Source organism: Mustela nigripes, unplaced genomic scaffold (genome assembly GCF_022355385.1).
Source record: "Mustela nigripes isolate SB6536 unplaced genomic scaffold, MUSNIG.SB6536 HiC_scaffold_79, whole genome shotgun sequence".
NCBI classification, from domain to species: Eukaryota; Metazoa; Chordata; class Mammalia; order Carnivora; family Mustelidae; genus Mustela; species Mustela nigripes.
In genome coordinates, this window is record NW_026739494.1 from 49202 (window position 1) to 76707 (window position 27506).

At 46.5% G+C, this 27506-nt stretch overlaps 2 protein-coding genes across 2 annotated transcripts in view; both read left to right on the top strand.

Annotated features, from left to right (window-relative positions):
• Window positions 1–25350, top strand: part of LOC132008323 (solute carrier family 41 member 3-like) — a 64333-nt gene extending 38983 nt beyond the window's left edge. The window contains exon 3 of the mRNA XM_059386855.1: window positions 25276–25350. Coding sequence (XP_059242838.1) covers window positions 25276–25329 — 54 coding nt within the window. The 3' untranslated portion in view covers window positions 25330–25350. The remainder of the gene's footprint in view (window positions 1–25275) is intronic.
• LOC132008324 (cytosolic 10-formyltetrahydrofolate dehydrogenase-like) lies at window positions 3872–7430 on the top strand. Its single transcript, XM_059386856.1, has 3 exons — window positions 3872–4014; window positions 5137–5336; window positions 7087–7430. Exons 1-3 carry the CDS (start codon window positions 3887–3889, stop codon window positions 7140–7142), a joined length of 384 nt encoding a protein of 127 aa, XP_059242839.1. The 5' UTR covers window positions 3872–3886; the 3' UTR covers window positions 7143–7430.
• Window positions 25351–27506: the final 2156 nt, after the last annotated feature.

Below are 27506 nucleotides of genomic sequence, written 5' to 3' on the forward strand. Positions count from 1 at the left end.
GCTGGTTTAGTAGGGGACTTTGATTTGCCTTAAATATCTCTGCATCCTTGAAGTTCTTTCCTCCCATGGATTCCATGGCACTGGCTTCCATAGCTTTCTGTCTTCGCTGTTACTTCTCAGTGGTCACTTTTCGCTGAACCTCCATTTCCACTTGTGCCTTGAATGGAGGTATAGCCCCAGGTATATCCTGAACTTGGAGCACTTCTCATGGCAGACCATTTCCCTGGAGGGTCTCATTCCCTGCAGTGGCTCACACCCTCCCAAGTACCTGTCTCCAGGCTCCTCCTCATCCAGAAATCCTGACCACCTAGACACCTCCACCGGCATGTCCGCAGGCCCTTGAGACTGAACAGTTACCAAATTCATCACGTTATCGGAGTGTTCTGACCCAGATATACACTTGCCTCTCTAGAATCTTCCATCTCATCAAGTCACAGGAGCCAGAGGAGCAGGGGCTGTGGCATGGACTGTTTGAGCTGCTTCCTTGTCAGACTGCCCACCACATGGGGACAGGCACATGTCTGGCTTCTACACCATTAGGTCCTTCATGCCAGCACTAAGACTCATACCAAATCTGAGTTAATCTGATGGAGGGAAGGAGGGAAGGAAACAATGAATTCTAGATTTTTCTATTTTTCTGACTCCTACTTTAAATTAATTGCCTCATTCTCTTAAATTAAAAATCTGTCTTCCTCCCCTGCATCCTTGCTGCCATATTGCCGACTCTGCAGCTCATTTTGCCTGCAGCATCACGCCTGCTTCCTGAAGACCCTCTTGTACTGTGCTAACCCTTTACTCATGGTAGCTGCCGGAAGTCTGAGTATGTCTCCCCCAACGCTGAAGCAACTTCTGCAGTGACCCATCCTCCTGCAGCAGCAAGCTCAAACTCCTCACTTCATGTGCAGGGTCTTCCATAGTCTGTTGCTAACTGACCTGCCCTTGCTCCAGCCACATTTTACTCTCTCTGAGTACATCTCACGTTTCCCCGCTCCCTGGGCTTCTGCTGCTCTGATTAACAAACCTCTCCCCATTTCCTCAGCAGCTGGCGAATTCATCAACCAGCTCAAATAACATCCAGGTGCAGACCATAGGTACTCCTATGTCACAGATGCTCCCTGGCACCTCGTGCAGTGACAGTTTTATAGCCATTGATAGCCACCCTTTCCCTGCTCTCAGTACACTAGAGTTCAGGGTCTGATGGGAGAGAGTAAAATGAAGGCATGGTTTGCAGAACAGTTCTGATGGTACATCACCCAGAAACCAGGACACTGGGGAGCAACTGTCACCACCTCCTGGCCTGAGAGCCAAGAGGAGGAAGTAGAATTCCTAGAAGCTGGTGGAGGGTAGAGCTGTGGGGTACAAATTCAGTTGGTTGTCAGAGGGTAGGGGAGCCTCATGTGGGCCAAGTCCAGAAGGGCAGAGAAGAGTACAGAAAGAACAGGAAATGGACAGATCCCAGCCAATGCAGAGCCTCCCACACCTGGTGGGCAGCCCTCGTTTGCATTCTGAGAGCATATAGGCCATACCACATGAGTCAATAGGTGTTCATACCAAATGTAGCTTTGAAAAACTGTAATTAACGTTAAAACATAATTTTTTATTTTTTTATTTATTTTATTTTTTTTTAATTTATTTTCAGAAAAACAGTATTCATTATTTTTTCACCACACTCAGTGCTCCATGCAATCTGTACCCTCTATAATACCCACCACCTGGTACCCCAACCTCCCAAACCCCCGCCACTTCAAACCCCTCAGATTGTTTTTCAGAAAAGTATGGAATATTTTATTAAGTTGCTTTTAAGGTTAATTTTTTAGAAATTAGAAAGAGATTAGATTAGATTAGATCTAGATTAATCTAATCTAAAGATTAGATCAGATTAATCTAATTAGATTAATAAGTTAGATTAGGAATTAGAAAGAGAAAATTTCAAGTCTCTCAATTTTCCTTTACTCAGGCTAAATTATATCTCAGTCCAGTAGAGTCTCAGGGTCCTGGGGCTCCCTGTCTAGAAGAGACATAAAGGAAGCATTTCTTTCTTTTTTTTTTTTTTCAGTGTTCCAAGAGTCATTGTTTATGCACCACATCCAGTGCTCCATGCAATACATGTCCTCCTTAATACCCACCACCAGGCTCACCCATTCCCCATCTCCCTCCCCTCCAAAACCCTCAGTTTATTTCGCAGAGTCCACACTCTCTCATGCTTCATCACCCCCTCCAATTTCCCCCTTTTCACTTTTCCTTTTCTTCTCCTAATGTCCTCCGTGTTATTCCCTATGCTCCACAAGCAAGTGAAACCATATGATAATTGACTTTCTCTGTTTGACTTATTTCGCTCAGCATAATCTCCAGTCTCATCCATGTTGCTACAAAAGTTGGGTATTCATCCTTTCTGATTAGGCGTAATATTCCATTGTATTTATGGGCCATATCTGCTTTATCCATTCATCTGTTGAAGAGCATCTTGGCTCTTACCACAGTTTGGTGATTATGGCCATTGCTGCTACGAACACTGGAGTACATATGACCCTTCTTTTCACTACATCTATATCTTTGGGGTAAATACCCAGTAGTGCAATTACAGGGCCATAGGACATGTCTCCAAAGGCAAAGGAGACAAAAGCAAAAATGAACCTTTGGTACTTCATCAAGATAAAAATCATCTGCACAGCAAAGGAAATAGTCAACAAAACAAAGAGGCAACCCACGGAATGGGAAAAGATATTTGCAAATGACACTACAGACAAAGGACTGATATCCAAGATCTATAAAGAACTTCTCAAACTCAATACCCAAAAAACATAATCACATCAAAAAATGGGCAGAAGATATGAACAGACACTTCTCCAATGAAGACATACAAATGGCTAACAGACACATGAAAAAATGTTCATCATCATTAGCCATCAGGGAAATTCAAATCAAAACCACATTGGAGCATAACAAATAGCATGGAGGACAAGGGGAGATGGAGAGGAGAAGGGAGTTGAGGGAAATTGGAAGGGGAGGTGAACCATGAGAGACTATGGACTCTGAAAAACAATCTGAGGGTTTTGAAGGGGCGGGGGGTGGGAGGTTGGGGGAACCAGGTGGTGGGTATTAGAGAGGGCACGGATTGCATGGAGCACTTGGTGTGGTGCAAAAACAATGAATACTGTTATGCTGAAAAGAAGTTTTAAAAAAATATATTAAAAAAAACCACATTGAGATACCACCTTACACCAGTTAGAGTGGCCAATTTAACAAGACAGTAAACAACAAGTGCTGGAGAGGTTGTGGAGAAAGGAGAACCCTCTTACACTGTTGGCGGGAATGCAAGTTGGTGCAGCAACTTTGGAAAACAGTATGGAGATTCCTTAGGAAACTAAAAATAGAGGAAGCATTTCTGCTGTCAGAACTGGTTCCATCAACAACCAGGGCCTATAGGAGCAGCAGTCTTTATGGGAGGAGGTGGAAGACATATGTTGACAGGAGAGCAGGAGAGTGTTCCTGGCTGAGAGCACTCACCCCCTGCACCTGGGGCATCAGCACCTGCACGGAGGGTCCAGGAAACAGGGAGACAGTACTGAGGGGTCCTGGCCATCAGAACCCATGTCCAAGGCTCCCCGCTCTGCCCAGCTCAATCTACTCCATAGGGACTGATAGAGAACCATTGGCACTAGGTTAAGAGTCGCCACTCTCTCAGACCAACACTGAGCTGCCCATCTTCCTTAGCAGCATTTACTTGAAAGGGTTGTGAGGATCCTGCAAACTCATAACTCTGTGGCAGGAAAGCCACCCACTATCTGTAGCAGCCACCACACAGGTGTCGCAACCTGCAAGATGTGTGCATGGTGGCTTTTCAGGTCCAGGCCTGGCTGGGGAGAGGTCTGCCCGCCTGCAGACCATGGACTTCTGTCTCCCCCTAGGTTTCTTCTTCGAGCCGACTGTTTTCACGGACGTGGAGGACCACATGTTCATAGCCAAGGAGGAGTCCTTTGGACCTATTATGATCATCTCTCGATTTGCTGATGGGTAGGGAGTCCTGCTTATGTCTCTTGAGAGCCTGATCCTCTCCCATGCCTTCCTGGTGTCTTTGTTTGAGCTTTGTGGAGGGGAGTGCAGAAAATGAATGCAGATAGGGTGGGGGCTGTGGATGCAGCGTAGCTTCCTGTGGAGTCTGTCTCAAGTGCTGAAGTTAGGAGAGCCCCAGGGGACCAGCCAGGCTGGGTACCACTGAGAGTGTCTTCCTTGTCTCTCTGATGCCTCACACAGCATGCTGGGTTCTGTTCTTATCCACTACTGCGTAATAAACCACCCCAAGCCCCAGTGGCTTAGGGTAGCAAATTACTTAATTCACTTGCAAGTCTTCAATTTGGTCAGGGTTCCATGTGGCTGGCCACCTCTGCTCTGTGCCATGTCCAGGGCAGCCAGAGAGGCCCTCAGAGAGGCCAGGTGGAAGATGCAAGCAAGCCTCCTCAAGAGCCATCAGTTGGCCTCAAAAAGCCCTGAACCTCACTTCCACCTGTCCTGTTGGTCTAGCTGAGGCCAGATCTGGCCCAAAGGGAGAACTAGACTGGCCATAATTGCTCTACCACAGGCCCTTTTCCTGACTATCATTTTTCAGAACAGCACCTTTCAGCAGATTGCAGAATGGCATCTCCTCCTCCATATACTATACTTCCAACTGTCAAAAAATTATAAAAGTTTTCTTTACTTGCTGATTGTATTAGAATGAGATACTTTTCTCCCATCTACCAAGCATTGTGCCCAGTCTCCAAGCCTATGATGTCTGTGGATGCCCCCAGTGTAGCTGCCCAAGGAAAGCCTTTCAATGTGTGGTGGGTTCCCAGCCTGCCTTCCTCCCTGGGCTCCCATCCCCCTGTCTACACAGTGAGGGACTCCCCCATGATAACCAGAAGGGACCGACTCTGCTCTGCCTCCTCTCTTATTCTTTCCTCTTTGCTTGGCTGGTCTGTCTCCTTCCCACTTTCTGTAGGCCCAGTGCATTTGCTTAGACGGTCCTATGTGGTGGGGAGCTTGGAGTGGGTTGCCCCACCCCCAACCAGGAGTAAGGAGTACAGGTCTTTCTGTGTTCCATGCCCATCATGGTCCCATGACCCTCCTCACAGAGTTCTTTGTGGGTTTTCCCTGCAGCGACGTGGACACTGTGCTGTCTCGGGCCAATGCCACAGAGTTTGGCCTGGCCTCTGGCATCTTCACCAAGGACATCAACAAGGCCTTGTATGTCAGTGACAAGCTGGAGGCAGGCACCGTGTTTGTCAACACATACAACAAGACCGACGTTGCTGCTCCATTTGGAGGGTTCAAGCAGTCTGGCTTTGGCAAAGACCTCGGTAACCTAATCCTGAACATCTGTTAAGGCTCCTTGGTGCTGGGCCCTGTCCTGGGGGCCAGGCTACATGCTGACAACTGGGAGGGAACAGGGGATAATTAAGGCAGTAAGCAAGATCCTGCTAGGAAGTGAGGAGTGCAGGAAGTGGACGAGACAGAATGATCTGGCAGGAAGACTGGGAGGGTAATTTTAGTAGGGACCAGGGTGGGCCTCTCCAAGAAGGTGGCGCCTGTGCTGAGGTACAAGTGGCTGGAGGAGGTGGTAGGAAGACCTGAGGGTATGTGTTCCTGGCAGAGAGGACAGCAGGTCCTGAGAGAACCAGCTTTGTGGTCTAGGAGCTGCAGAGAGGGGCCTGAGTGCAGGGATGGGGAAGTCTGGAGGGGAAGAGGCTGGGGAGGCAGTCAGGGGGCCAGAGAGCAGGGCCCTGGGGGCCATAGTCAGATCCTCATCCACAGAAATAGGAGAAACCGTGGAGACTGAGTGTGGAGCCCAGTGGGGCTGTGTGAGTCCCCAGTGCAGAGACACTCTCATCCAGGTAGCCAAGCACAAGCCCCACCTGGCCTGCCAGGGGAGGTGGAGGTCCGGTCTAGCACTCCTCTTTCCCCAGGCTGTGGTGTGATTCAGGATGAGTGCTGCTCTCCCCATCCTGCCACCATGGAATCTAGCAGTTGAAGACTGACTCCAGCTGGGGATCCCAGCAGGGGAGGGCAGGGTCTGGGAGAGCACTGTCTCTCAGAGCCTTCATCCCTGAACCCAACTCAGGATCCTCAGGGAGGTTTGAGCAGAGGCTTGACCATAGAGAGGTTGCTATTTCGTTTTCTACCCTCATGCCATCCTTTACACCCTGCAAAAAACCCCAAGGAGACTTGCGAAAGCAGCCCCAACAACACTCCCCCCCCAAAGTTTGACCTGTACACTGTTTACACAGAGGTGGGACTCACACTCAGACACATGTACTTACATGATGCTGGACAGTACTGCTCCCTTTGTCCCTTTCTGCCACCGCTTCCCACCCCTGCTTCTTGGTTCCTCCATGGGAATCTACAAGGGCCACTGTTATTCAGGAGGCTGGGGTGTCAAGTCCCCAGGATATGATCTCTGTCACTAATGGCCCTGACCCTGAGGTGCTCCCGCTCATCCTCTCTGCTGCCAGCTCGTCCTGTGTCCTGTCCACATAAACCAGGTATCCCCAGTAAACCATCAGGGTTTGGGCCAGAGACCTCAGCAGGTCCTGGCTGATGAAGCGTGGCTCTTGGAGCCAAGTTTAGCAGGTGGGGGAGATGTCAGGCAACTACAGGCCCCACATTTTGTTTGTGGGGCCAAAGCCAACAGCTGCAGAACAGCCAAATTCTGGGTGCCTGTGACTCCCTTTCCCAGTAGGAGCATGACCTAGAATTAGGTGGGGGGCAGCAGTGGGGACAGACAATGTGCACCAGAGAACCCCTCGACTGCCCTCAGGGTGATCGGGCTGCCATTCCTCTAGAGGAGCTAGAGCAGGGAAGTTTCTGAAACAGTTGCCCCCAGTTGGTCTGTATTCCGATGCCTGCAGTGGAATCCTTACCACTCCCCACCCCACAACTGATGCCGGACCTTCTAGTGCCTTGATTTCTCTTTTGTAACTGGGGCTGACCCCACATGGTTGCTGCAGGGATGTGTAAGATAAAAAGGTTGCAGTGCTCACAACAAGGTGTGGCCAGCCCTAGGGGCCGCTGTGAGGATGACCTTTCCCCACGGTATGTGCTGTCTTGCAGGAGAGGCGGCCCTGAATGAGTACCTACGGGTCAAGACTGTTACTTTTGAGTACTGAAGAAAGGTCTCCTGCAAGAAAGCCCCCCTCTCCACGATGTGTCCTTGCCCTCCACAACCTGGCCTGAACCGGGTCTGCCTTCGCAGGGGGAAGCCAAGGCTGCTTCCCTGGAGTTCCTGCCCTCTCACCTCTCCTGAGCATGTAGCACTTCCACAGAAAATGCTAGGGGAACCCTCCTGCCTGTACCCCTGTCCTCACTGGGACATCCCTGCCCCTGTCTGATCACAGAGACCTTTGGCTGGTTGAGAAAGTGGCCCCAGAGTGAATAAAGGTTCTGGCCAGTGACAACCCTGTGTCTCTCATTCCATTTGTGGGTGCTCCTGAGTGGCCATGCCAGTCCAGGCACTCTTGTGGAGGAAGGTACCCTGGGGAGAGGTGCACCACTGAAACGTGGGTGTGCGTCAGCTATGAGGAAGCTAGGCATGGGAGACATCTGTGGGGTCACTCCCGGGAAATGCAGAGCAGAGGAAGCAGGAAGGGCAGCAGAAGCCTCCCACTGTGATTCAGCTCTGTCTTCCTGGCACTGTGCTGCCCCAGGCTGGCCTTTCGGAGCTGGGAGAAAGTTCCATCTTTCCCTCTATTGTGTCTTCTGTGACTCTCTGTGGATTTCCGCTTGGCCCCAGCATCCTGCTCTCTCTTTTTCCTCTCACCCTGAAGGGTTCTGGGGCCCTCCCTTCTTCACCCCCATGCCCTAGGCCCCAAACATTACACCTCCACATACCTGCTATTGCCTCGGTTTACCCCAAATGGCACTCTCTGCTTGACATTTCAACACCCCAGCCCACCTGGCTCTGCCCCTTTGGACTCCACACATTAATTTTCTAGAGGGTCTCACAAATCACAGAGAAACCTTATGTTTCCCAGTGTAATAAGGATATGATAAAAGATACAGATGAGCAGCCAGATGATGACATGCATAGGGTGAAGTCTGCCAGGGTCCTGAGCACAGGAGTCTCTGTACCTGTGGAGTCGGGGTGGGTGTGGATGTCTTTGCCAACCTGGAAGCTCTCCAAACCCAATACTATTGGGATTTTTATGGGCTATTCCTCACATATTCATGAGCAATCATTAATCCCTTTTCTAGCACCTCTCTTCTCTCTGGAGATTGTTTGAAGGTGGGGGCTGAAAATGCCAAGTTTCTGATCATGGCTTCATCTTTCTGGTGACCAGTTGCCACATAGAAACCCAACCAATCACCTCAATAGAATAAAAGATGCTCTTAGTGCTCTTCTTGTTTAGGAATTTACAAAAGTTTTGGAAGCCCTCTGTCAAATATGGGGTCAGAGACAAATATTAGTGTTCTTACCACTTAGGAAATGACAAGGATTTCAGGAGCTCTGTGCCAGGAACCAAGGGCAGAGACCAAAATGCATTTTCTATTGTCTCACAGTAATAAGAGTGAGACTATTAGTTTACCCATTTTCTTTGTCCCCTTATTTCTTGAGTTCTAGAACCCCAAGTTTTACATGACTGACCTGAAGAAAGAGAATTCCCAACCTCCTTTGCAGCTAGGTAATGGTCATGGAACTGAGCCTAGCAGACAGAATGTGAATGGAAGTGATTACCTGCCCCTCCAGCTCCCTTTTTTCCTCCCTTTGGGCTGGCTGGAAGCAGACCCAGGAAACAGGGTGGTGGGCATTTTTCGACCATGCAGATACGGCAATACCTATGGAGGGGTGAGCAGCACACAGCGCACACCTAAATCCCCAGCATCCTGGAGGTGCATATCCACCAAGGTGACTGGTACATGGGGGAAATAAACTTGTCTTCTTGTGATTTTTTTAAGTTTTTTTTTTTTTTTTAATTTGACAGAAAGATCACAAGTAGGCAGAGAGGCAGGTAGAGAGGAGGAAGCAGGTTCCCTGCAGAACAGAGAGCCTGATGCAGGGCTCGATCCCAGGACCCTGAGATCATGACCTAAGCCGAAGGCAGAGGATTAATCCACTGAGCCACCCAGGCACCCCTCTTCTTGTGATTTTTAATGCACTTATCTTTTCCATGTTAACTGAAGAGTTAAAAGCATTTTAGAAATATAATAAACAAAACAAAAATTTCATGAGCAAACCGGGCAAAGAGGAATGTGGCAGAAGGATAAAATCAGGAATGCGCTTGGTATCAAAATTGCATGCTGTGAAATTTTATGCTATTTTGAAGTTGAACCACAATTTAGCTCAGAGCTTTCTAGCCAACAAGAGTGTGAGAGAACTGGAACTCACAGTGTCCATATGAGAGAAGAAACCAACTAGTTTTTTTGGAGTACAGAAAGAAACCCATCTTGTGAGTTCTAAACACACACACACACACACACACACACACCTTTTTATCATGTGATGACCATTGCCTTATACTATTTTATAGTAGGATGTTAAACTGCAGACTTCTGTATCTTATGGTTTTCCCTAAGGCCATTCGTGGCTCGGCCGCTCACAGCGGTACCGTGGCTCTGTTCCTGACAACTATCACTATGATGGCTATCCTAACTGCTCCCTCTTGCACTCCCAAGGTAGGCGGAGTGCATGTTGACCCACTGGCAGCCCAAGCAACCAACATGGTGGCATGGTTGGAACACTATATATTCCTCCAACAGTGGGGTGTGGTAGGGAGGAGGACGGACCCTTAAGCCCAGTTATGCTCTCTGTTGATCTGACTTGATCTAAACATGATGAGCCAGAGGAAATAGAGTTCACCAGAAGCCATTTCAGACAGATCCTTGCATTTCTTCAGAAGAAATGTTCTGATGAGGCAAAAAGGGGCTGGTGGGGATATTCAGGATCAGAAGATAACCACAGGCTTGCTCATGTAATACAGGGAAGAGGACTTTGAAATATGTGTAGGGAGGAGGTGGACCTGGTAAATGCTACAGGGGAAGGTGGGGAGGGTGACCCCCCAGGGGCTGAGGCAAATGGTCTTTGGGGGATATGTGGGAGTGTGTGGTGGAAACTTCTTTCCCTTCTCCCTCCAAGCTCATCAGTTCCTCACTATCCCCTGTGTTTTCCTGTGAACTGCTCTTCTTGGGCAAACCTCAAGGAAGAGACAGTTTGTGTATCCAAGGAGACACAGGCAGAGGAGAGTACAGGAGCAAGAATGTTCTAGAGAACAACCGGTTATGTAAGTACTCACTTAGGTACATGGTTGGGTTGCACATTCATCAGTAATCCTTCAAAAGCACTGTTTCTCCCAAGGGGATGTGTAAGACACATTGGGCAGTGAGTCCCTGGAGGGCACTCTAACCACAATCCCAATGTCATTGGGTCCTCTGAGCTGGGCCAAGAAGTGAAGTTCCATTATAAACTGCATTTCGAATGGGTAAAGGAGTTTAACAATAAAGACATGAGGATGCACATTACTCTACAAAGAGCATCAAATTGAAACCCTTCCTTCCATAGAGTAAGCAGTCATGCCCAGAATACATGCATGAGACCAGTTCACTTAGAAACACAGTCCTGGTACATAGTAGGCATTTGATAAGCACCTAGGAATGAATGTCTTGATAATTTTTCTCATACTGTCCTTAGATGAGTTACTAAACTTCCTTTGTGCTTCAATCCCCTCATCCATAAAATGTCACAGTGTTTTGAAAATTGTCTAACATTCAGTGAGAACAAGATAAATATTAACTTTCATATGATTCATGGAGTGGATTAGATACGTTTCAAGGTCTAGTTTATATTAAAGTTGTTATTTGTTCATTGAACAAATGTTGAGTGCCTACTATAAAAAACTAGGACAGAATGCACAGCTTGTTTACTTCATGATTCCCAGTGCTTAGGACAGGCTTCATGTATTTATTGAAATAGGTTGTTATTGACCAAATGAATAAAACCCTATGCTCATCATTCTAAATTCTAGAATTTATCTTCTATAAAAATTATTTTTTTCTACAATTCTTTTAAGAAGCAGTAAAGACCTGACCAGATTTGCTTACTTTTGGAAAACCATGGAAAAGCCAACTCTTACAATTACCTCTGTGTCATTCAGGAGAGGCTAGTTTAACAACTCAGTGAGCTTGTTTCTTACTTATGGTCTGTGTCCATTGTAGGGGCCTGGTTAGCCAGAGGAACTTACTTGTAAAACCCAGATATAGGGGCGGGCCAGGCCGGATGGAGACATCCAATCAGTGGGACGCGCATATATTTACTGTGGTGAGTTGAAATCCCATCGGCCACCTGGGTGTGGGCCAGGCTCAACCACCTCTATAAAGGTTAGTCTGTGAGGCTGGGCGGTGAGAGTAGTAGGAGGAATTAGATAGCCATTAGAATAGCTGTTAGAGTAGCCGTTGGGTGCCATTAGGGTAGTCATCAGAGTGATAGTTGTTGGGAGCCATTAGGATAGCCATCATAGTGATAATTGTCAGGAACAGAGCCACGGTACCACTGTGAGCGGCCGAGCCACGAATGGCCTCGCCGGAGCGGCGTCATTCCAGGGAGCAGCCTCATTGGCAAATGGCCTTGTTGGCTAGTGGCCTTGGCCGGAGTGGCCTCATCTTGGGAGTGGCCTTGTTGGTGTGTGGCCTTGTCCAGCGCAGCCTTGTCTGGAGTGGCCTCGTCCAGAGCGGCCTTGTCCGGAGTGGTCTTGTCTGGGGAGCGGCCTCGTCCAGGGAGCGGCCTCCTCCAGAGCAGCCTCATTGGGAGCAGCCTTGTTGGGGTCATCGTTGTTGCCTCTCATTCCTTTGATCACAGACCCTAACAACCTCTTCGTAAGAGACGACCCCTACTAGTCGGTTTGGTTTCTGATGCTTGGCGCGAAATAAAGCTTTGCTTGACTTTCGCTTTGCATCAGTCTTGTTCCTTTGATCATGGACCCTAACACTGGGGGCTCGTCAGGGATCAAACAATGAGAACTGAGCCAGCATTGGAATTTATGGGAAAAGCCTCTGGAGGTATTGGGATCTTGTCTGTCTGTCTGGTTGCAGAACTCCAGGGTATAGCCCAACGGGGAGAAGCTGGACATGGCCATGCTCCCCAGGGCTGGAGTGGATGCAGGGATGCCCCATCCCTCTGCTGGTAGACCGACAGGGGGTTCAAGACCCCCTGGGCAGACGGGGGGTTCGAGTCCCCCTAGATAGTTGGGGGGTCCGAGTCCCCCTAGACAGTCAGGGGGTTCTAGTCCCCCTAGATGGTCGGGGGGTTCGAGTCCCCCTAGGCAGTCTCCAGGGGTTCGAGTCCCCCTAGGCAGTCACTGGGGACTGAGAAAATCTCCACCAGCAGCAGGTTCTGGGTAAGGACTGCTGGGTCTGCGGTTGTCTTTGTGTTGTCTTTTTGTTGTCTGTTGTGTTTTTGTTGTGCTTGAAGTAATGGGGCAAGCAGAGAGTAAGGGGACTCTGACTTTCATCTCTCTGTTCCTCATAATAGATGTGGGACTTCTCCCTCACTCATTTCATGTGTTAAGGGCTATAACTGGAGCCAACTGGGGTTAGTCTAACTCAGGACAGAGACTTTAAGGAATATTCCCAAGCAGCTGCTGAAACTGACTTTGTTTTGGGGAATTCCTTGCCTTCTCTGGCCCGATGTGGACTGCCTAGCCCCTCCCCCTTGCTGGCTGGAAAGCATGGTGTCTAAAGTGGAATGGGCCCAGGTGGAACGTGAGGTCTGTTAGCAAAGAGGTGACTGAGCTGATGGTTAATTGTCTGTCTCAGGGTTTTAATGGCTAATTGTTAAAGTAGCTTTCTGAGTCTTTGGTAACCTGAAGCTTTGAAGTTTTGCTTGGATGACAAATGGGATGAAGTGCAAGGGCGCTGGTTGCTGGAACTAGGTTTGTGCTTTTGAAATCTCTTGGTAAACATGTTTTGTGCTTAACTGCTATTGCAGTAGTTCACAATTGGTTAATAGTCAGTCTTCACTAGAGATTGAGATGTTTCTGAGAAAATGTAAATGGTTTTCTTTGTCCACCCAGAATTGTAAATGAGATCTCTTTGACTCATAAGGCTTTTCCCTGATGTGCAAAGTTACTCAGGAAATACTGCTTAATCAATGATAAACCTTGGGTTACACTTGGGTAAATGCTGTAACTACTCCAGAGGTTCTGTACATTTCCTAAAGTTTTAATGTTTTGATAAGGGTCATCATTTGATATTTAACCATATCTATTCTGAGTTTTTTGTCATTTGTGATTGTTTAAATTCTCTTGTAAGATAAATTCTGCCTTAAAGGAAATTCATATGGGAGACTTTCAGAACAAATACAGGTCTTTGATATGTTGAAATCCTGGAACTGAATTTCGAGTGAGTTGCACTCGGACTAAACCAAATTTGGTACAGTGACTCAAGGTAAGAATGAATCTTCAGGAGCATTCCTAGGAAGGCTAATTGAAGCTTATAAAATGTATAGCCTGTTCGACCCTGAGGCACCCGAAAATCAGAGGGCAATGAATCTTGGCGTTTGTCAGTAAGTCAGCCCCAGATATAAGGAGAAAACTTCAGAAAATTGAAGGATTTGAAGGGAATAATCTGACTGAGTTAGTGGGAATAGCAGAAAAGGTGTTTAACAATAGGGATGCGCAAGAGGATGAAAAACAGGTTAAGGTTAAAAAAAAAACTGGTTAAGGTTTTGGCATTACATGAGGTGGGGAGGAGACGGGTAGGGGATAGTAAATGGAAGGAAAAGCCTAAGCACAGAGAAGGCCCGCGGGAAGACAGATCAGTGCCTTTACTGTAAGGAAAAAGGACATTGGGCCAGGGAGTGCCCCAAAAGGAAGCAATGCTTGCCACCAGAGACTGAAGGGGCCATGGTTCGAGGCCCTCCCTGAACCTCGGGTAAAAGTTGAAGTGGAGGGGAAATCAGTTGATTTTTTGGTGGACACAGGAGCCCAATTTTCATCATTACTTAAACCTATGGGAAAACTATCTGGAGAGGAAGTTTGGGTACAAGGAGCAAATGGCACAGAGAGACATAAATGGACAATAGAAAGGACTTTAAATTTGGCCTCGGGAGTAGTTAAACATTGATTTTTGGTCCTCCCTAATGCCCCATATAACTTGATGGGAAGAGATCTCCTACACAAATTAAGAGCTGGCATTCAGTTCTTGGAAGGAGACATGACTGTAACCTTGAGACAACCCACTGTACATGTGCTTATGGCAGCAGTAGATGAATACCTCCTTTATGAGCCAGTCTCAAAACCAGAGGAGACAAAGGGGTGAAGCCTTCTCCAAATCCTACAGGTCGAGTTTCCCGAGGTCTGGGCAGAAGGGAAGCCCCCTGGCTTGGCCAAGGAACAACCTCCAGTTGTGGTAAAATTAAGGGCGACGGCTATGGCTGTTCACGTTCAGCAGTACCCCCTTCCCTGGGAAGCAAAGGAAGGGATCAGAAAACACATTAACTGCCTCTGAGGAGACAGGATCCTAGTTCCTTGCAAATCTCCATGGAACACACCTTTGCTTCCCGTCAAAAAGGCTGAGATTGGGGAGTACCGGGAACTCCTGAGATCAGGAGTTGCGGGAAATTAAAGGGGTTGAAGATATCCACCCGATGGTGCCTAACCCCTATACCCTACTCTCCCTCCTGGGCCCCAAAAGAACTGTGTATACCATCTTAGATCTCAAGGATGCATTTTTCTGCATATCTTTAGCAAGGGAATCTCAGCCCATTTTTGCTTTTGAGTGCTCTGACCCACAGAAAGGGCTTCAAGGCAAGCTCACCTGGACAAGACTTCCCCAAGGATTCAAGAATTCGCCCACCATTTTTGACGAGGCCCTACATGAGGATTTGCGTGAGTACAGAACCTCCCACCCAGGAGTCACTCTGTTATAGTATGTTGATGACTTGCTGATAGCTGCAGAGGACTATGAGTCATGCTTGTGGAGGACAAGAGCTCTCTTACAGACTGCAGGAAAAAGGATATCGGGTGTCAGCAAGGAAAGCACAGCTCTGTCAGACCCACACCACTTATCTAGGCTTTGATCTCCACGAGGGAGTGCGTTCACTGTCCGAGTCCAGGAAACAAGCGATCACCCGATACCCCTGCCCCACCACGTCCCAACAAGTGAGGGAGTTTCTTGGGATGATGGGCTACTGTAGGCTGTGGATACCGTGGTTTGCGGAGATTGCCTGACCTCTCTACGAACTGGCAAAAGGAGAGCTCACTATGATAGAATGGACAGCTGAGGCCGAAGGAGTATTTCGGGAATTACAAACAGCCTTACCGTGTGCCCCAGCATTGGCCATCCCAGATGTTACCAAGCCCTTCCACTTGTATGTGGATGAAAAAGCAGGGGTGGCCAAAGGAGTTTTAACTCAGACTCTGGGACCTTGGCAAAGACCAGTAGCCTATCTTAGCAAGAAACTAGATCCAGTACCAACTGGATTCCCCCCCTTGGCTCTGCATAATTGCTGCAACGGCCCTCCTGGTCAAGGATGCAAGTAAATTGACTTTGGGTCAAAATCTCATCATAACCACCACACACGCTTTCGAGGGCCTTCTCCAGACTCCACCGGACTGATGGATGACAAACGCTCGAGTGACAGGGTATCAGGCCCGCATCCTTAATGAACCAAGAATGACCTTCCAGCCTCCAGCAGTGCTAAATCCAGCCACACTGCTGCCAGAGGAGCTGGCTGACCACCCACATGACTGTAGGGAGGTCCTAACCCAAGTCACAGGAATAAGGCTGGATCTCAGAGACTCCCCTCCCATATGCCGAGATGACTCTGTTCACAGATGGGAGTAACTACATGGTCAATGGAAAGAGGTATGTGGGGGCTGCAGTAGTTTCCCCAGAGCAGGAATCCTGGACAGCAGCCCTGCCACACAGAACCTCGGTACAAAAAGCGGAACTGATTGCACTCACTAAGGCACTGCAGATGGCCAAAGGTAAAATCGCCAACATCTATATGGACAGCAGGTATGCCTTTGCTACTCTCCATATACATGGGGCTATTTATAAAGAAAGGGACCTATTAACAGCAGAAGGAAAAGGAATTAAAAACAGAGGAGAAATATTGGCTCTCCTCCAGGCTATTTGGGACCCAAAAGAGGTGACAGTTATGCATTGTTCAGGACACCAAAAGGGGACTGATCTGATTTCAAAAGGAAACCACTTAGCAGATCAAGCCACAAAGCAAGCAACCCAAGAAACAGTGCAAGAACTGGTTACACTCCCAGCTCCAGCCCTACCAGAAAAACTGAACTATTCAGAAGACTTAAAGTATTTACAAAAATGGGTTAAATTAGACTATGAAGGGGACTGGGCTAAGAGTAAAACAGGAAAAATAATTCTTCCTCGAAGACTAGGTAAGAAGTTAGTAGACCAGATACATCAGGGTACTCAGTTGGGGACACACAAACTGAAGGAGCTTATGGGCAAGCAATTTCAGGTTTCTAAATTAGGGCGTATAGTTCAGGATGTAGTTGATAGATGTGCTCAATGCCAGGCAGTTAATGTGGGAAGAACTAAAATGGGAAGAGGGAAAAGAGAAAGAGGTAAGGAACCAGGAATTTATTGGGAAATAGATTTTACAGAAATGAAACCTGGAAAATATGGGCACAAGTATATGTTAGTTTTTGTAGATAACTTTTCAGGCTTGGTAGAGGCTTTTTCTGCCAAACATGAGACAGCAGGAGTGGTAGCCAAAAAGCTACTAGAAGAAATAATTCCTAGGTTTGGGTTGCCTCTCGCAATGGGTCAGACAATGGCCCTGCATTTGTGAGTTCAGTCTCACAGGCATTGGCCAAGGCCATGGGCACTAATTGGAAACTACATTGTGCCTACTAGCCCCAGAGTTCCGGGCAAGTAGAGAGAATGAACCTGACTCTTAAAGAGACCTTGACAAAGCTAATTGTGAAGACTGGCATGGATGGGTGGAACTCTTTCCCTTCACCCTCCTTAGGGCACGATGTACATCATATTTAAACAAGGTGACCCCATTTGAAATAATGTTTGGGAGACACACACCCTCCCCCCCCCTGCTGTGTCCTTGGCTACAAGAGGTTGCCTTAGCAGAAATGACTGATCAGTCTGTCCTCCAGTCACTGCAGGCATTACAGTCTGTCTTTAAAAAAAGCCCACCCAGGCATCCAGACCGCCCACACTGGGAAGCAGATGGAGGTGGAACCACATCCTTACCAACCCAGGGTCTTGGTTTGGATATGGCGCTATCAAGTGGGAAACCTGGAGCCTCGCTGTAAAGGACCGTTTGCTGTTATCTTGACCACCCCCACAGTAGTAAAAGTAGAAGGCATTAGGGCATGGGTTCACACAGGTCATGTCAAATGAGTCAAGAACAAGGATGCCCCCCTGAGATTGAAGCTGCAGCCGATGGACCCCACTGACCATGGACTAAAGCTAAGACTACAAAAACTGAGAGTTTATTGTTTTTCCTATTGTTACTTGTTTATGCAAAGTATAGGTGGGAAATTAGATGAATGGATAGGAAAAATGGAAAAGGTTTTTCCTGGAAAAGCACTGAATGGCTAACTCATCAGCCAACTGTGTACTACTGTTACTTTTTGGCCCCCATATCATAAGCACCCTAATGTCATTTGTACCAAAGAAAATTAGAGAGATAAAAATGTTAGTCTTACATGCTCAATATAACCCCCTTACAACAGGAGAACATAGAACTGGCTGAAAAGTCAAGGATTTGACTAATTTCCAAAGAAAAGGTGGGAATGTAGGGGTCTGGTTAGCCAGAGGAACTTACTTGTAAATCCCAGATATAGGGGTGGGCCAGGCCAGATGGAGACATCCAATCAGTGGGGCACGCATATATTTACTGTGGTGAGTTGAAATCCCATTGGCCACCTGTGTGTGGGCCAGGCTCAACCACCTCTATAAAGGTTAGTCTGTGAGGCTGGGTGGGGGTAGTAGTAAGAGGAGTTAGATAGCCATTAGAATAGCCATTAGAATAGCTGTTAGAGTAGCCGTTGGGATCCATTAGGATAGTCATTGGAGTGCTAGTCGTTGGGAGCTGTGATAGTTGTTGGGAACAGAGCCGCAGTACTGCTGCGAGTGGCCTCGCCGCCCCAAGCTGGGGCCCTGCTGCAAGCAGCCTCACTGGAGCGGCGTCATTCCAGGAAGTGGCCTTGTTGGCGTGCGGCCTTGTTGGCGAGCGGCCTTGACCGGAGCAGCCTCATCTTGGGAGCGGCCTCCTCTAGAGCAGCCTTGTCTGGAGTGGCCTTGTCTGGGGAGCGGCCTCATCTGGGGAATGGCCTTGTCCAGAGTGGCTTCATTGGGAGTGGCCTTGTCAGGGTCATTGTTGTCACCTCTCGTTCCTTTGATCACAGACCCTAACAGCCTCTTCGTAAGAGATGGCCCCTACCAGTCGGTTTGGTTTCTGATGCTTGGTGTGAAATAAATGGCTTTGCTTGACTTTTGCTTTGCATCAGTCTCGTTCCTTTGATCATGGACCCTAACATCCATCACAGATTGTCAAGGGGCTCCTTGTTCCAAGATAATAACATCTTGGCATGGCAGAGGGAAAGACACCCTGGAGAGTCTGTGTCAACACTTAAATGCTCTTCACTGGAAATGACATGTCACTTCTTCTCCTAACCAATGGGCCCAGGCTAGCCACAGAGACCCACCCAACCAAGGGAGCAGGAAGTTCTGACTCCACGTGCCCAGAAGTGGGGGAACAGAGGAACAGGGGGCAGTATTAATCACTAACCCCAACAAAGGCTTTCAGCTCAGACCAGGAAAGATTTTTTTTCTTTAACTGCTAGGAAATAGGTAATTTTCAAATCTATGTCCCAGTGCATAGAAAAAGATGAATGTTTTCTAATTTTGTTTATAGAATTATCATGTTGCTAGTGTCCAAACTTGACAAAGACAACATAAAACCAAATGAATGGAACAAACACACAAATGGCAAGGTAGTTAAAATTGGCAATGATATGCTCATAAATTAAATTTCTCTGTTGATAGAGAACAATTCATTATGATCAAATTGTGTGCATCCTAGGAATACAAGGATGGTTTAAAGAAAAATAGAATCACCTCCATTGACAATGAAAGGTCATTTTTGTGTACCTGTATTCAAATATTCAGTCTATCACTTAATAACTCTGTGACTTTGGATATATGTATAACCTCTCTGAGCCCGATTTTCACATCTGTAAGTCAAATCTTCACAGTCATTACTTCCCAAGGTAATTGAGAGTGTTGGAAGACAATGAATCTGAAGTGTTCAGCACGTGTTTGTGTGCAATGTCAGTGCTCAATGCCAGCTGATTCTATTACCATTATCATCATCATATTGAATCAATAGCTGATCCAGACATTTTTCTATTTCTTTATTTTGCAAATACATATTGAGGAACTACTCTATGCCAAGTACTTTCCGAGAGGCAGTTTCTGCTTCATAAATTCTGTTTGGCAAAAAAACAGGAAACCAACAATAAGTCTGGTCTATATCATGAGTGATAAGTATTTGGAGAAAAATAAAACTGAAGGAATTGGGAATGCTGTCTTTGTGCAAGAGTGGAATGGGAGACGTACTAATTTTATAGGGTGCTCAAGAAAAATCTTTCTGATAAGAGATCTGAAGGGAATGGGAATGAGGTAAGCCACTCATTGTGTCTATCAAGAAATGAAGTTTATTTATCCATCTCTTGAATTTGCTTGGCCTTGTGACTTTCTTTGACTGATAAGATGTGACAGACATGATGTTGTGCCAGCTCCAAGCTTTGGCCTCAATGCATGAAACTTTCATTCCCTCTGTGCTTGGAACCACCCCTACCCTATGAACAAGCTTGAGCCAGCCTGGTGGAAGTTAAAGGACATGCGGTTCAGCATTGCTGGTTCCCAGAGGTACAGCCACCTAGATGGTCAGCAGCTGACAGCAGCTGACACATAAGTCCCAAAGGAGATCAGCAGGTGGACCATTCCACCAAGCTCAGTCTGAATTATTGGCCCACAGAATCTGAGATAAATGAATGTTGTTTCCAGCCATGTAGTTTTGGGGAGGTTTTTTATACAGCCAAAGCCTACTGATAGATATAACTTTAAGATATATAGTATCTGAATCAATGTTTAAGTGTGGAAATTAGACTATAAGGGACATGCATAGAAGCAAGGACACCATTAGAAAGCTGTTTCTCTAATTTAGGTGAGAGGAGGAGGTAGTATTGGTGGAAGTGATGGGGATTGATTTTTCTAGACACATTTTGAAAGAGAACTAATAATATGTGCTGATGGATTGGGTATGGGGGTGTGAAAGAAAGAAAAGACTTGAGAATAATGTCCAGATGTTTTGCTTACACAACTGAAGAATTTAAGTGTAATTTAGTGAGATTAAAAGGACATAGAAGAAATTTGGCAAGGAAAGTTGAGTGGGCTTGTTTGGGATGTATAAAATTTGAAATGCCTATTAAGCATCCACTTAGAGATGCCAAATATATAGGTTACACAGGTGGAATTAGGGAGAGAGATCCTGGCTGAAGATGTGGATTGGGGTGTCATTGCCATTGAAGGTCCTTAAGTAGGACATGACTCTGGATTAGCTCAGTTAGGGGCTTAGGTATAGATAGAGGAGGCGTGCAGACTAAGGATATGCCCTAGGACATTGCCAGTGTTTTGAGATTGGAGAAATGAGGAGGAACCAGCAAAGGTGAATGAGAAGGAGTGGTCAATAGGTAAGAGGAGAACTGAGTGAGCGATGTCCTGGACACCAAGCTCAGAAAGGGCCATTAAGGTGGAGGGAGCCATTAATCAATGGTGTCAAATGCTGTGTAAGATGAGAACTGAAGACTGACCCTTGAATTTGTCAACAAGGAGTTTATTGGCAACTTTGAAGTGCATTATTTTGGAGGAGGACACAGGGCAAAAGCCCAGGGAGAATGAGAGGAGGTTCTGGGAAAGCGGGTGCATACAACCCTTTTGGAGTATTTATAGATAAGGGAAAGGGATTACTCTGTAAAACAATATGGAAGTTCCCCCAAGAAGTTAAAAAATAGAGCTACCCTATGTTCCAGCAATTGCACTACTAGGTATTTATCAAAGATAGAAACATAGTGATCCAAGGGGCACCTGCACCCCAATGTTCATAGCAGGCAATGTCCACTTTAGCCAAAATATGGAAAGAACCAAGATGTCTTTCAACAGATAAATGGATAAAGAAGATGTGGTTCATATATAAAATGGAATATTTCTCAGTCATAAGAAAGGATGAATACTTACCATTTACATTGACAAGGATGGAACTGGAGGGTATTATGCTGAGTGAAGTAAATCAGTCAAAGAAAGACAATTATATTATTTCACTCACATGTGGAAAATAAGAAGTAGGGCAGAGGATCATAAGAGAAGGGAGGGAAACCTGAATGGGAAGAAATCAGAAAGGGAGAAAAACCACAGGATACTCTGGATTCCAGGAAACAAACTGGAGGTTACAAAAGGGAGGGGGGTGGGGGAAACGGGGTAACTGGGTGACAGCTATTAAGGAGACCACGTTTCATGATGAGCTCTGAGTTGTATACACAACTAATGAATCATTGAATACTACTTCTAAAACTAGAGGTGAACTCTATGTTGGCTCTCAATTAAACATAATAATAAGAACAATATACATGACTTAGTGGAACCAAACCAAACAAAATAAAACAAAACAAAAAACCAGAAGTGTGAGTATCCAGCTTCCCATTTGGCCTCCCTGAGTTCCTGAGGTTTTGGCTTTTCACTACAACTGTGGTGGCCAACTACAGTCCAGGGGTTCCAGATTTCCAGAGTTTCAAATTTGTTCTTGCCTGATTGGCCTAGTACTGCCCAGGTGTTCACAATCCACTGGACCCTGCCAACTCCGCTTTAGGTCTGGTCAGGGCCACAGCTGGGGCCAGGGTTAGGATTACAATCCTGAAGATGCTAGGGTCAAACTCAATGACAATGAAGAGTCTTATCCTAAGGGCTGAGGGGAGGGTTAGCATTAGAGTGAGGCTTGGTCTTTGGCTTTGGCCTCAGGGCGATGCTGTTAGTGTGGCTGTTTCAGTTTTTTTGCTAAAATCATGTTCCCCATCCAGCAACATCTGGGGGCTTGGTGATGACACTGTTTCCTTCTGTGTTCCTGACCCCATTAGTCTGGTATCCACCAGGTGACCCAAATCCATTGTGCCCTTAGAACCAGTATTCAGGCACAGTAGGTTGTTCTACAGGCAGGACTAGTGTTAGGGCTATGGTCTGGTAGAGGGTTGGAGTCAATCTGAAGGCAGTGTGGAGACTTGCCTTGGGTCCTGAATGAGCTTTAGGGTGAACTGCGGATTCAGGTGGGGTCTCAGGGTCTACGCACTTACTGGGCATGAGTGTCACCTGTTCCTTGGAATCCTGCTTTTTGTTTCACTGCACCAGTTGCCTGCTGCATGGCTGGCTCCTGTTTTCTTGCTGGATTTGTCCTGAACCAGTCTTTGGTCCCAAATCCCATCTTTCCTCAGAGTTAGAGTTCAAGGGGCAGTAGACTCAGAGCCATTCCTAGGGTTTGGGTGAGAATCCAGGAGATGGTAGACACTTAGTGGTGGCAAGGCTGAGTCATGCCCTAAAGGTTGAGTTGAGGTCTAGCATTAGGGTGAGGATCTAGCTTCCCATTTGGCCTCGGGGATTGCTTCTTATGTTCCTGAGGTTTAGGATTTCTCTAGAATCATGGTGTCCAGCAATATCCCAGGAGTTGCAATCCACACAGTTTCCTTCTTTGTTCTTGCCCGACTGGCTTTGCACTGTCCAGGTGTCCATAATCCACTGGACCCTCCCAACCAGGGTTTGGGTTTGGTCTGGGTCACATTCAGGCCCAGGATAAGGGTTAGAATCCTGAAGATGTTAGGGGCCAATTCAGTGGTAGTGCAGAGTCTTAACTTGAGGTCTGAGGTGAGGGCTAGTATTAGGGTGAAGCTCAGGCTTGGGGTTTGTCCTCAGGGGGATGTTCTAAATGTTGCCAGAGTTCAGGTGTTTTACTAGAATCCCATTCTCAAGCAGCATCTGGGAGTTGTAAGTGGCATGGCTTCCTTCTGTGTTCCTGACTGATGAATCCGGTATCTGTCAGTTGACTCCAATTGATTGTGCCCTCAGAACTCGGTTTTGGGCACAGGAAAGGGCACAGTCAGGGCTAGGGTCGGGGTTCGGGTCTGGGAAGTGGGAGGAATCTATCTGATGGCATCACAGTTTCATTTTTTAGTCTAAGGTGTTGTCCTCAGGCTTCCACATGTACACTGGAAATCCTTTCTATCTTCGTGAAAAAAAAGTTTGTTGAGTTACCTTCTCCACACTTATTTCTCAGAGTTGAGTAGAGGGCACTTTCCTTATTGTGGACACATACTTCTGACAATGTTTCTAGCTTCATGAAATAAGATGTCCGTGGAAAGTTGGTTTCTGTACAGGGTTGTTTCCTAGTGTTGTCTCTGGTACTCTGCTTATGTCTGTCTTCACATGCATTTTTGAAATGCCTCTGTCTGCATGGGAGAAGATATTTGCAAATTACATATCAGATAAAGGGCTAGTATCCAAAATCTATAAAGAACTTACCAAACTCAACACCCAAAGAACAAATAATCCAGTCCAGAAATGGGCAGAAGGTACGAACAGACATTTCTGCAAAGAAGATGTCCAAATGGCCAACAGACACGTGAAAAAGGATTCCACATCACTCAGCATCAGGGAAATACAAATCAAAACCACAGTAAGGTATGGCTTAAACTAACAAGTCAGGAAACGATGGATGTTGGTGAGGATGCAGAGAAAGGGGAACCCTCCTATACTGTTGCGGAAATGCAAGCTGGTGCAGCCACTCTGGAAAACAGTATGGAGGTTCCTCAAGAAGTTGAAAGTAGAGCTACCCTACAACCCAGCAATTGCACTACTGGGTGTTTACCCTAAAGATACAAATGTAGTAATCCAAAGGGGCACATGCAACCGAATGTTTATAGCAGCAGTGTCCATAATAGCCAAACTGTGGAAAGAACCCAGGGGTCTATCAACAGATAATGGATAAAGAAGATATGGCCCATATATACAATGAAATATTATGTCTCCATCAGAAAGGATGAATACCCAACTTTTGTAGCAACATGGAAATGACTGGAGAAGATTATGCTGAGTGAAATAAGTCAAGTAGAGAGAGTCAATGATCATAGGGGTTTCACTTACTTGTGGAACATAAGGAATAACACGGAGGACATTGGGAGTTGGAGAGGAGAAGTGAGATGGGTGAAATCAGAGGGGGAGATGACCCATGAGAGAGTGTGGACTCTGAGAAACAAACTGAGGGTTTTCGAGGGAGGGAGGTTGGGAGGTTGGGTGAGCCTGGTGGTGGGTATTATGGAAGGCATGTATTGCATGGAGCACTGGGTGTGGTGCATAAACAATGAATCTTGGGACACTGAAAAAAAATAAAATTAAATTAAAAAAATAAAGTTAGAGATTTTTTTTTAATTTTTTATTTCTTATAAACATATATTTTTATCCCCAGGGGTACAGGTCTGTGAATCACCAGGTTTACACACTTCACAGTAAAGTTAGAGATTTAATTTGTCAAAAAAACAAACAAACAAAACAAAAAAAGATGTTAGGTGAAACTTGAATCCTATGATTTTGATGTAGTGTAAAGGTGCACCAGCACCCCAATGTTCATAGCAGCAATGTACACAATAACCAAACTGTGGAAGGAGATGAGATGTGCTTCATCAGAAGAATGGATTTTAAAAAAACCCTGTGGTTCTTATCTACAAAGGAATATGACTCAGCCATCAGAAAGGATGAATACCTTCCATTTGCATTGACAAGGATGGAACTAGAGGGGACTATGCTAAATGAAATAAGTCAAGGAGAGAAAGACAATGATCATATGGTTTCCCTCATGTGGAACATAAGGAATAGCTTGAAGGACCACAGAGGAAGGAAGGGAAAACTGAATGAGAAGGAATCAGAGAGGAAGAGTAACCATGAGAGACTCTGGACTCTGGGAAACAAACTGAGGGTTATGAAATGGAGGGAGGTAAGGGGATGGGGTAACTGGGTACCGGGTATTAAGGAGGGTATATGTGGTACATGTGGTGATGAGCACTGGGTGTTATATACAACTAATGAATCATTGAGCAGTTCATCAAAAACTAATGATGGACTCTATGCTAATTGAACATAATAACAAGAAAAGTGCACCACAAATTTTGTAAGCCTGTTTTAACATTCCTTCATTTTTTTTAATATATTGCTATCCTCCAGGCATGGAAAGGGCTGGGCCTCTTGGGCCTTTGGGAGGAAACAGTCTGCATCTAGAGATGAGGAGACAGGCTTTCCTCGGGCTCTCATGTCTGGTGAGTGACTGTCTCCTTTGCCAGCTGCTCTTCAAAGGAATATGACTCAGCTCTTCAAAGGCAAGTCAACAGAACTTGTGGGACTATTTTTAGTGACAGGCTCAGTGATCTTAGGTCCTCCTGAGGTCTGGGGCCTTGAAGTGTCTTCCCAGAAGCCTGGGTGTTGTTTCTAAGGGTCTGTAATACCTGAGGCGGCAGCTTTTGAATGTGTTATCTACATTTGTGGGACTGTTCTGTCCTGCATCTCCAGGCTGGCAAGGTCCTGGATGTGGGCCTAGCTTCTTCTGGCATTCCTACTTGGAGGGAGAACCAGCAGCTTCACTGATGCCGACCCTGATGCCATGCCCCTATCCAGGTGCTGTAAGTCCCCTTGCATGAATCTTATATCTGCTGTCAAGTAATTTGCAGGGTGGAGAAGACTCCTAGGTCTGCTGTGGGGTGGTTTTCTAACAGAGGCATGATCATGCCTTCCATTGTAAGACCTGCATGTCCAGACACTCCCTGGTGGGCAAGCCTCAGTTTCCTCATTGGAAAGTGGGAATGGTAATGCCTGTTCTGCCTGCCCCCAAGTCTGTCACAATGATTCTATGAAAGCACAGATGTGAGCATGTATTGGAAAATCCTAGTGAAGTGAAAGGTTCTATTTCCATTACAGCATGAATAATTTTGTTCACATTTATGCTTTTGCAAATTTCAGAAGGGTTCTGAGTAGTGATGCTGTCTTCCTTCCTGGCAGCTCTCGGTGTGAGGGTGGTGGTCTGGGCCCAGAACAGAGGGAGCTGCTATAGTCCTGTCCCACCTCGAGGCCCATGTGGTTCTTCCTGCTGTCACTGAGTCTCTATTGGTTCCCTGCAGAGCTCTGGGATGGGGTCACTGATTTGGCAGGACAAACAAAACCAATGGCCCACTTCACCTCATGTGAGTGAAGCACAGGAATGACCTTTGGGTTATTCAGTCACCTTTGGGTCACTCCAGTCATGGACTGGCTGGAGTGGTGGGTACCAAACCAGCCCCAAATTATTCAGCACGCCAGGCAGGAATCAGGGGGCCCTGAGTGATCTTGAACTATCTTCATCATTTTTACAGACCAGATTTCATTCCTTGGAATTTTACTGTTTCCTGTGTAAATCTGACATTTTAAATTTAATAGCCAATACCAGCTAATTCAAGGAGCAGTCATCTTTGAACCAGGACACTAGATGAATCAGAGCATCTCCCTTATAAAGCACTCATTTGTTCATGCATTCATTCACTTGTTTGCTCTTTTGAGAGAGGCAGTCTGGTCGATGGAATGGAAGGGTCATCTTTAGATTCCTTTGGCACAGAGTTTGAATCTCAGCTCTGTCTCTCAGAGCTGTGACCTTGAGCAAGTGGAATAACTCTTTGGGACCCCACTTTGCTCAGCCATAAAAAAGGCAGGTTTGCTCTGAGGGTTGGCACTGATATGCAGACAATAATGTTCACCCAGAGTAAGTGGCCAGGAATCAGACTTCTGCTCTCCAGCTCTGCAACTTTTCACTTATTCTACAATCAACAAATGTCTTTCTGGTGCTGCACATGTCCCTGCTGCTGCCCCACTCAGGTTCCCCCTCCAGTCCCAGGCACACCTCCCGATTTCTTAATGTGGGCCAGCAGTGGTGCCCAGGAAGTCTTTCTCTACCTGTGGGTGCCACTGGCTCACCTTATCTGACAGTTCATCAGGCCGGAAGGGCCAGTGCACAATTGTGCCCTGGAAGTAGCCCTCACGTACACTCGGGGTAAATTAAGATTTGCACACCCTTCAAGATATGTCTGAGGTTCCCAGAGGTCCAAGCAGGACTGAGTTCCAGATGTCCACAGTGGTAACTTGCTTGGTAATGAAACTTTATTGGCGGCCCTCCTTTCCTTCCCTCACCTCCTCGCTTCTCCCACCAATGTCTTCTGGGATGATCTGTCAAATGAACTACTTGAACTCGAATCCTCATCTCAAGGTCATCACTTCTGGGAGCTGGGAGGGAGCAACTTAAAGCAAGCATCTGATAGGTACTAGTGGATATGTTCAGAGAACAGAGTCTCCTCCCTTGGAGAATTCAGTCTGAGAAGCAAAAATATCCAACCTGAAATAGCACAATGACATAGTTAAGAGCTGCAGGGGGTTGG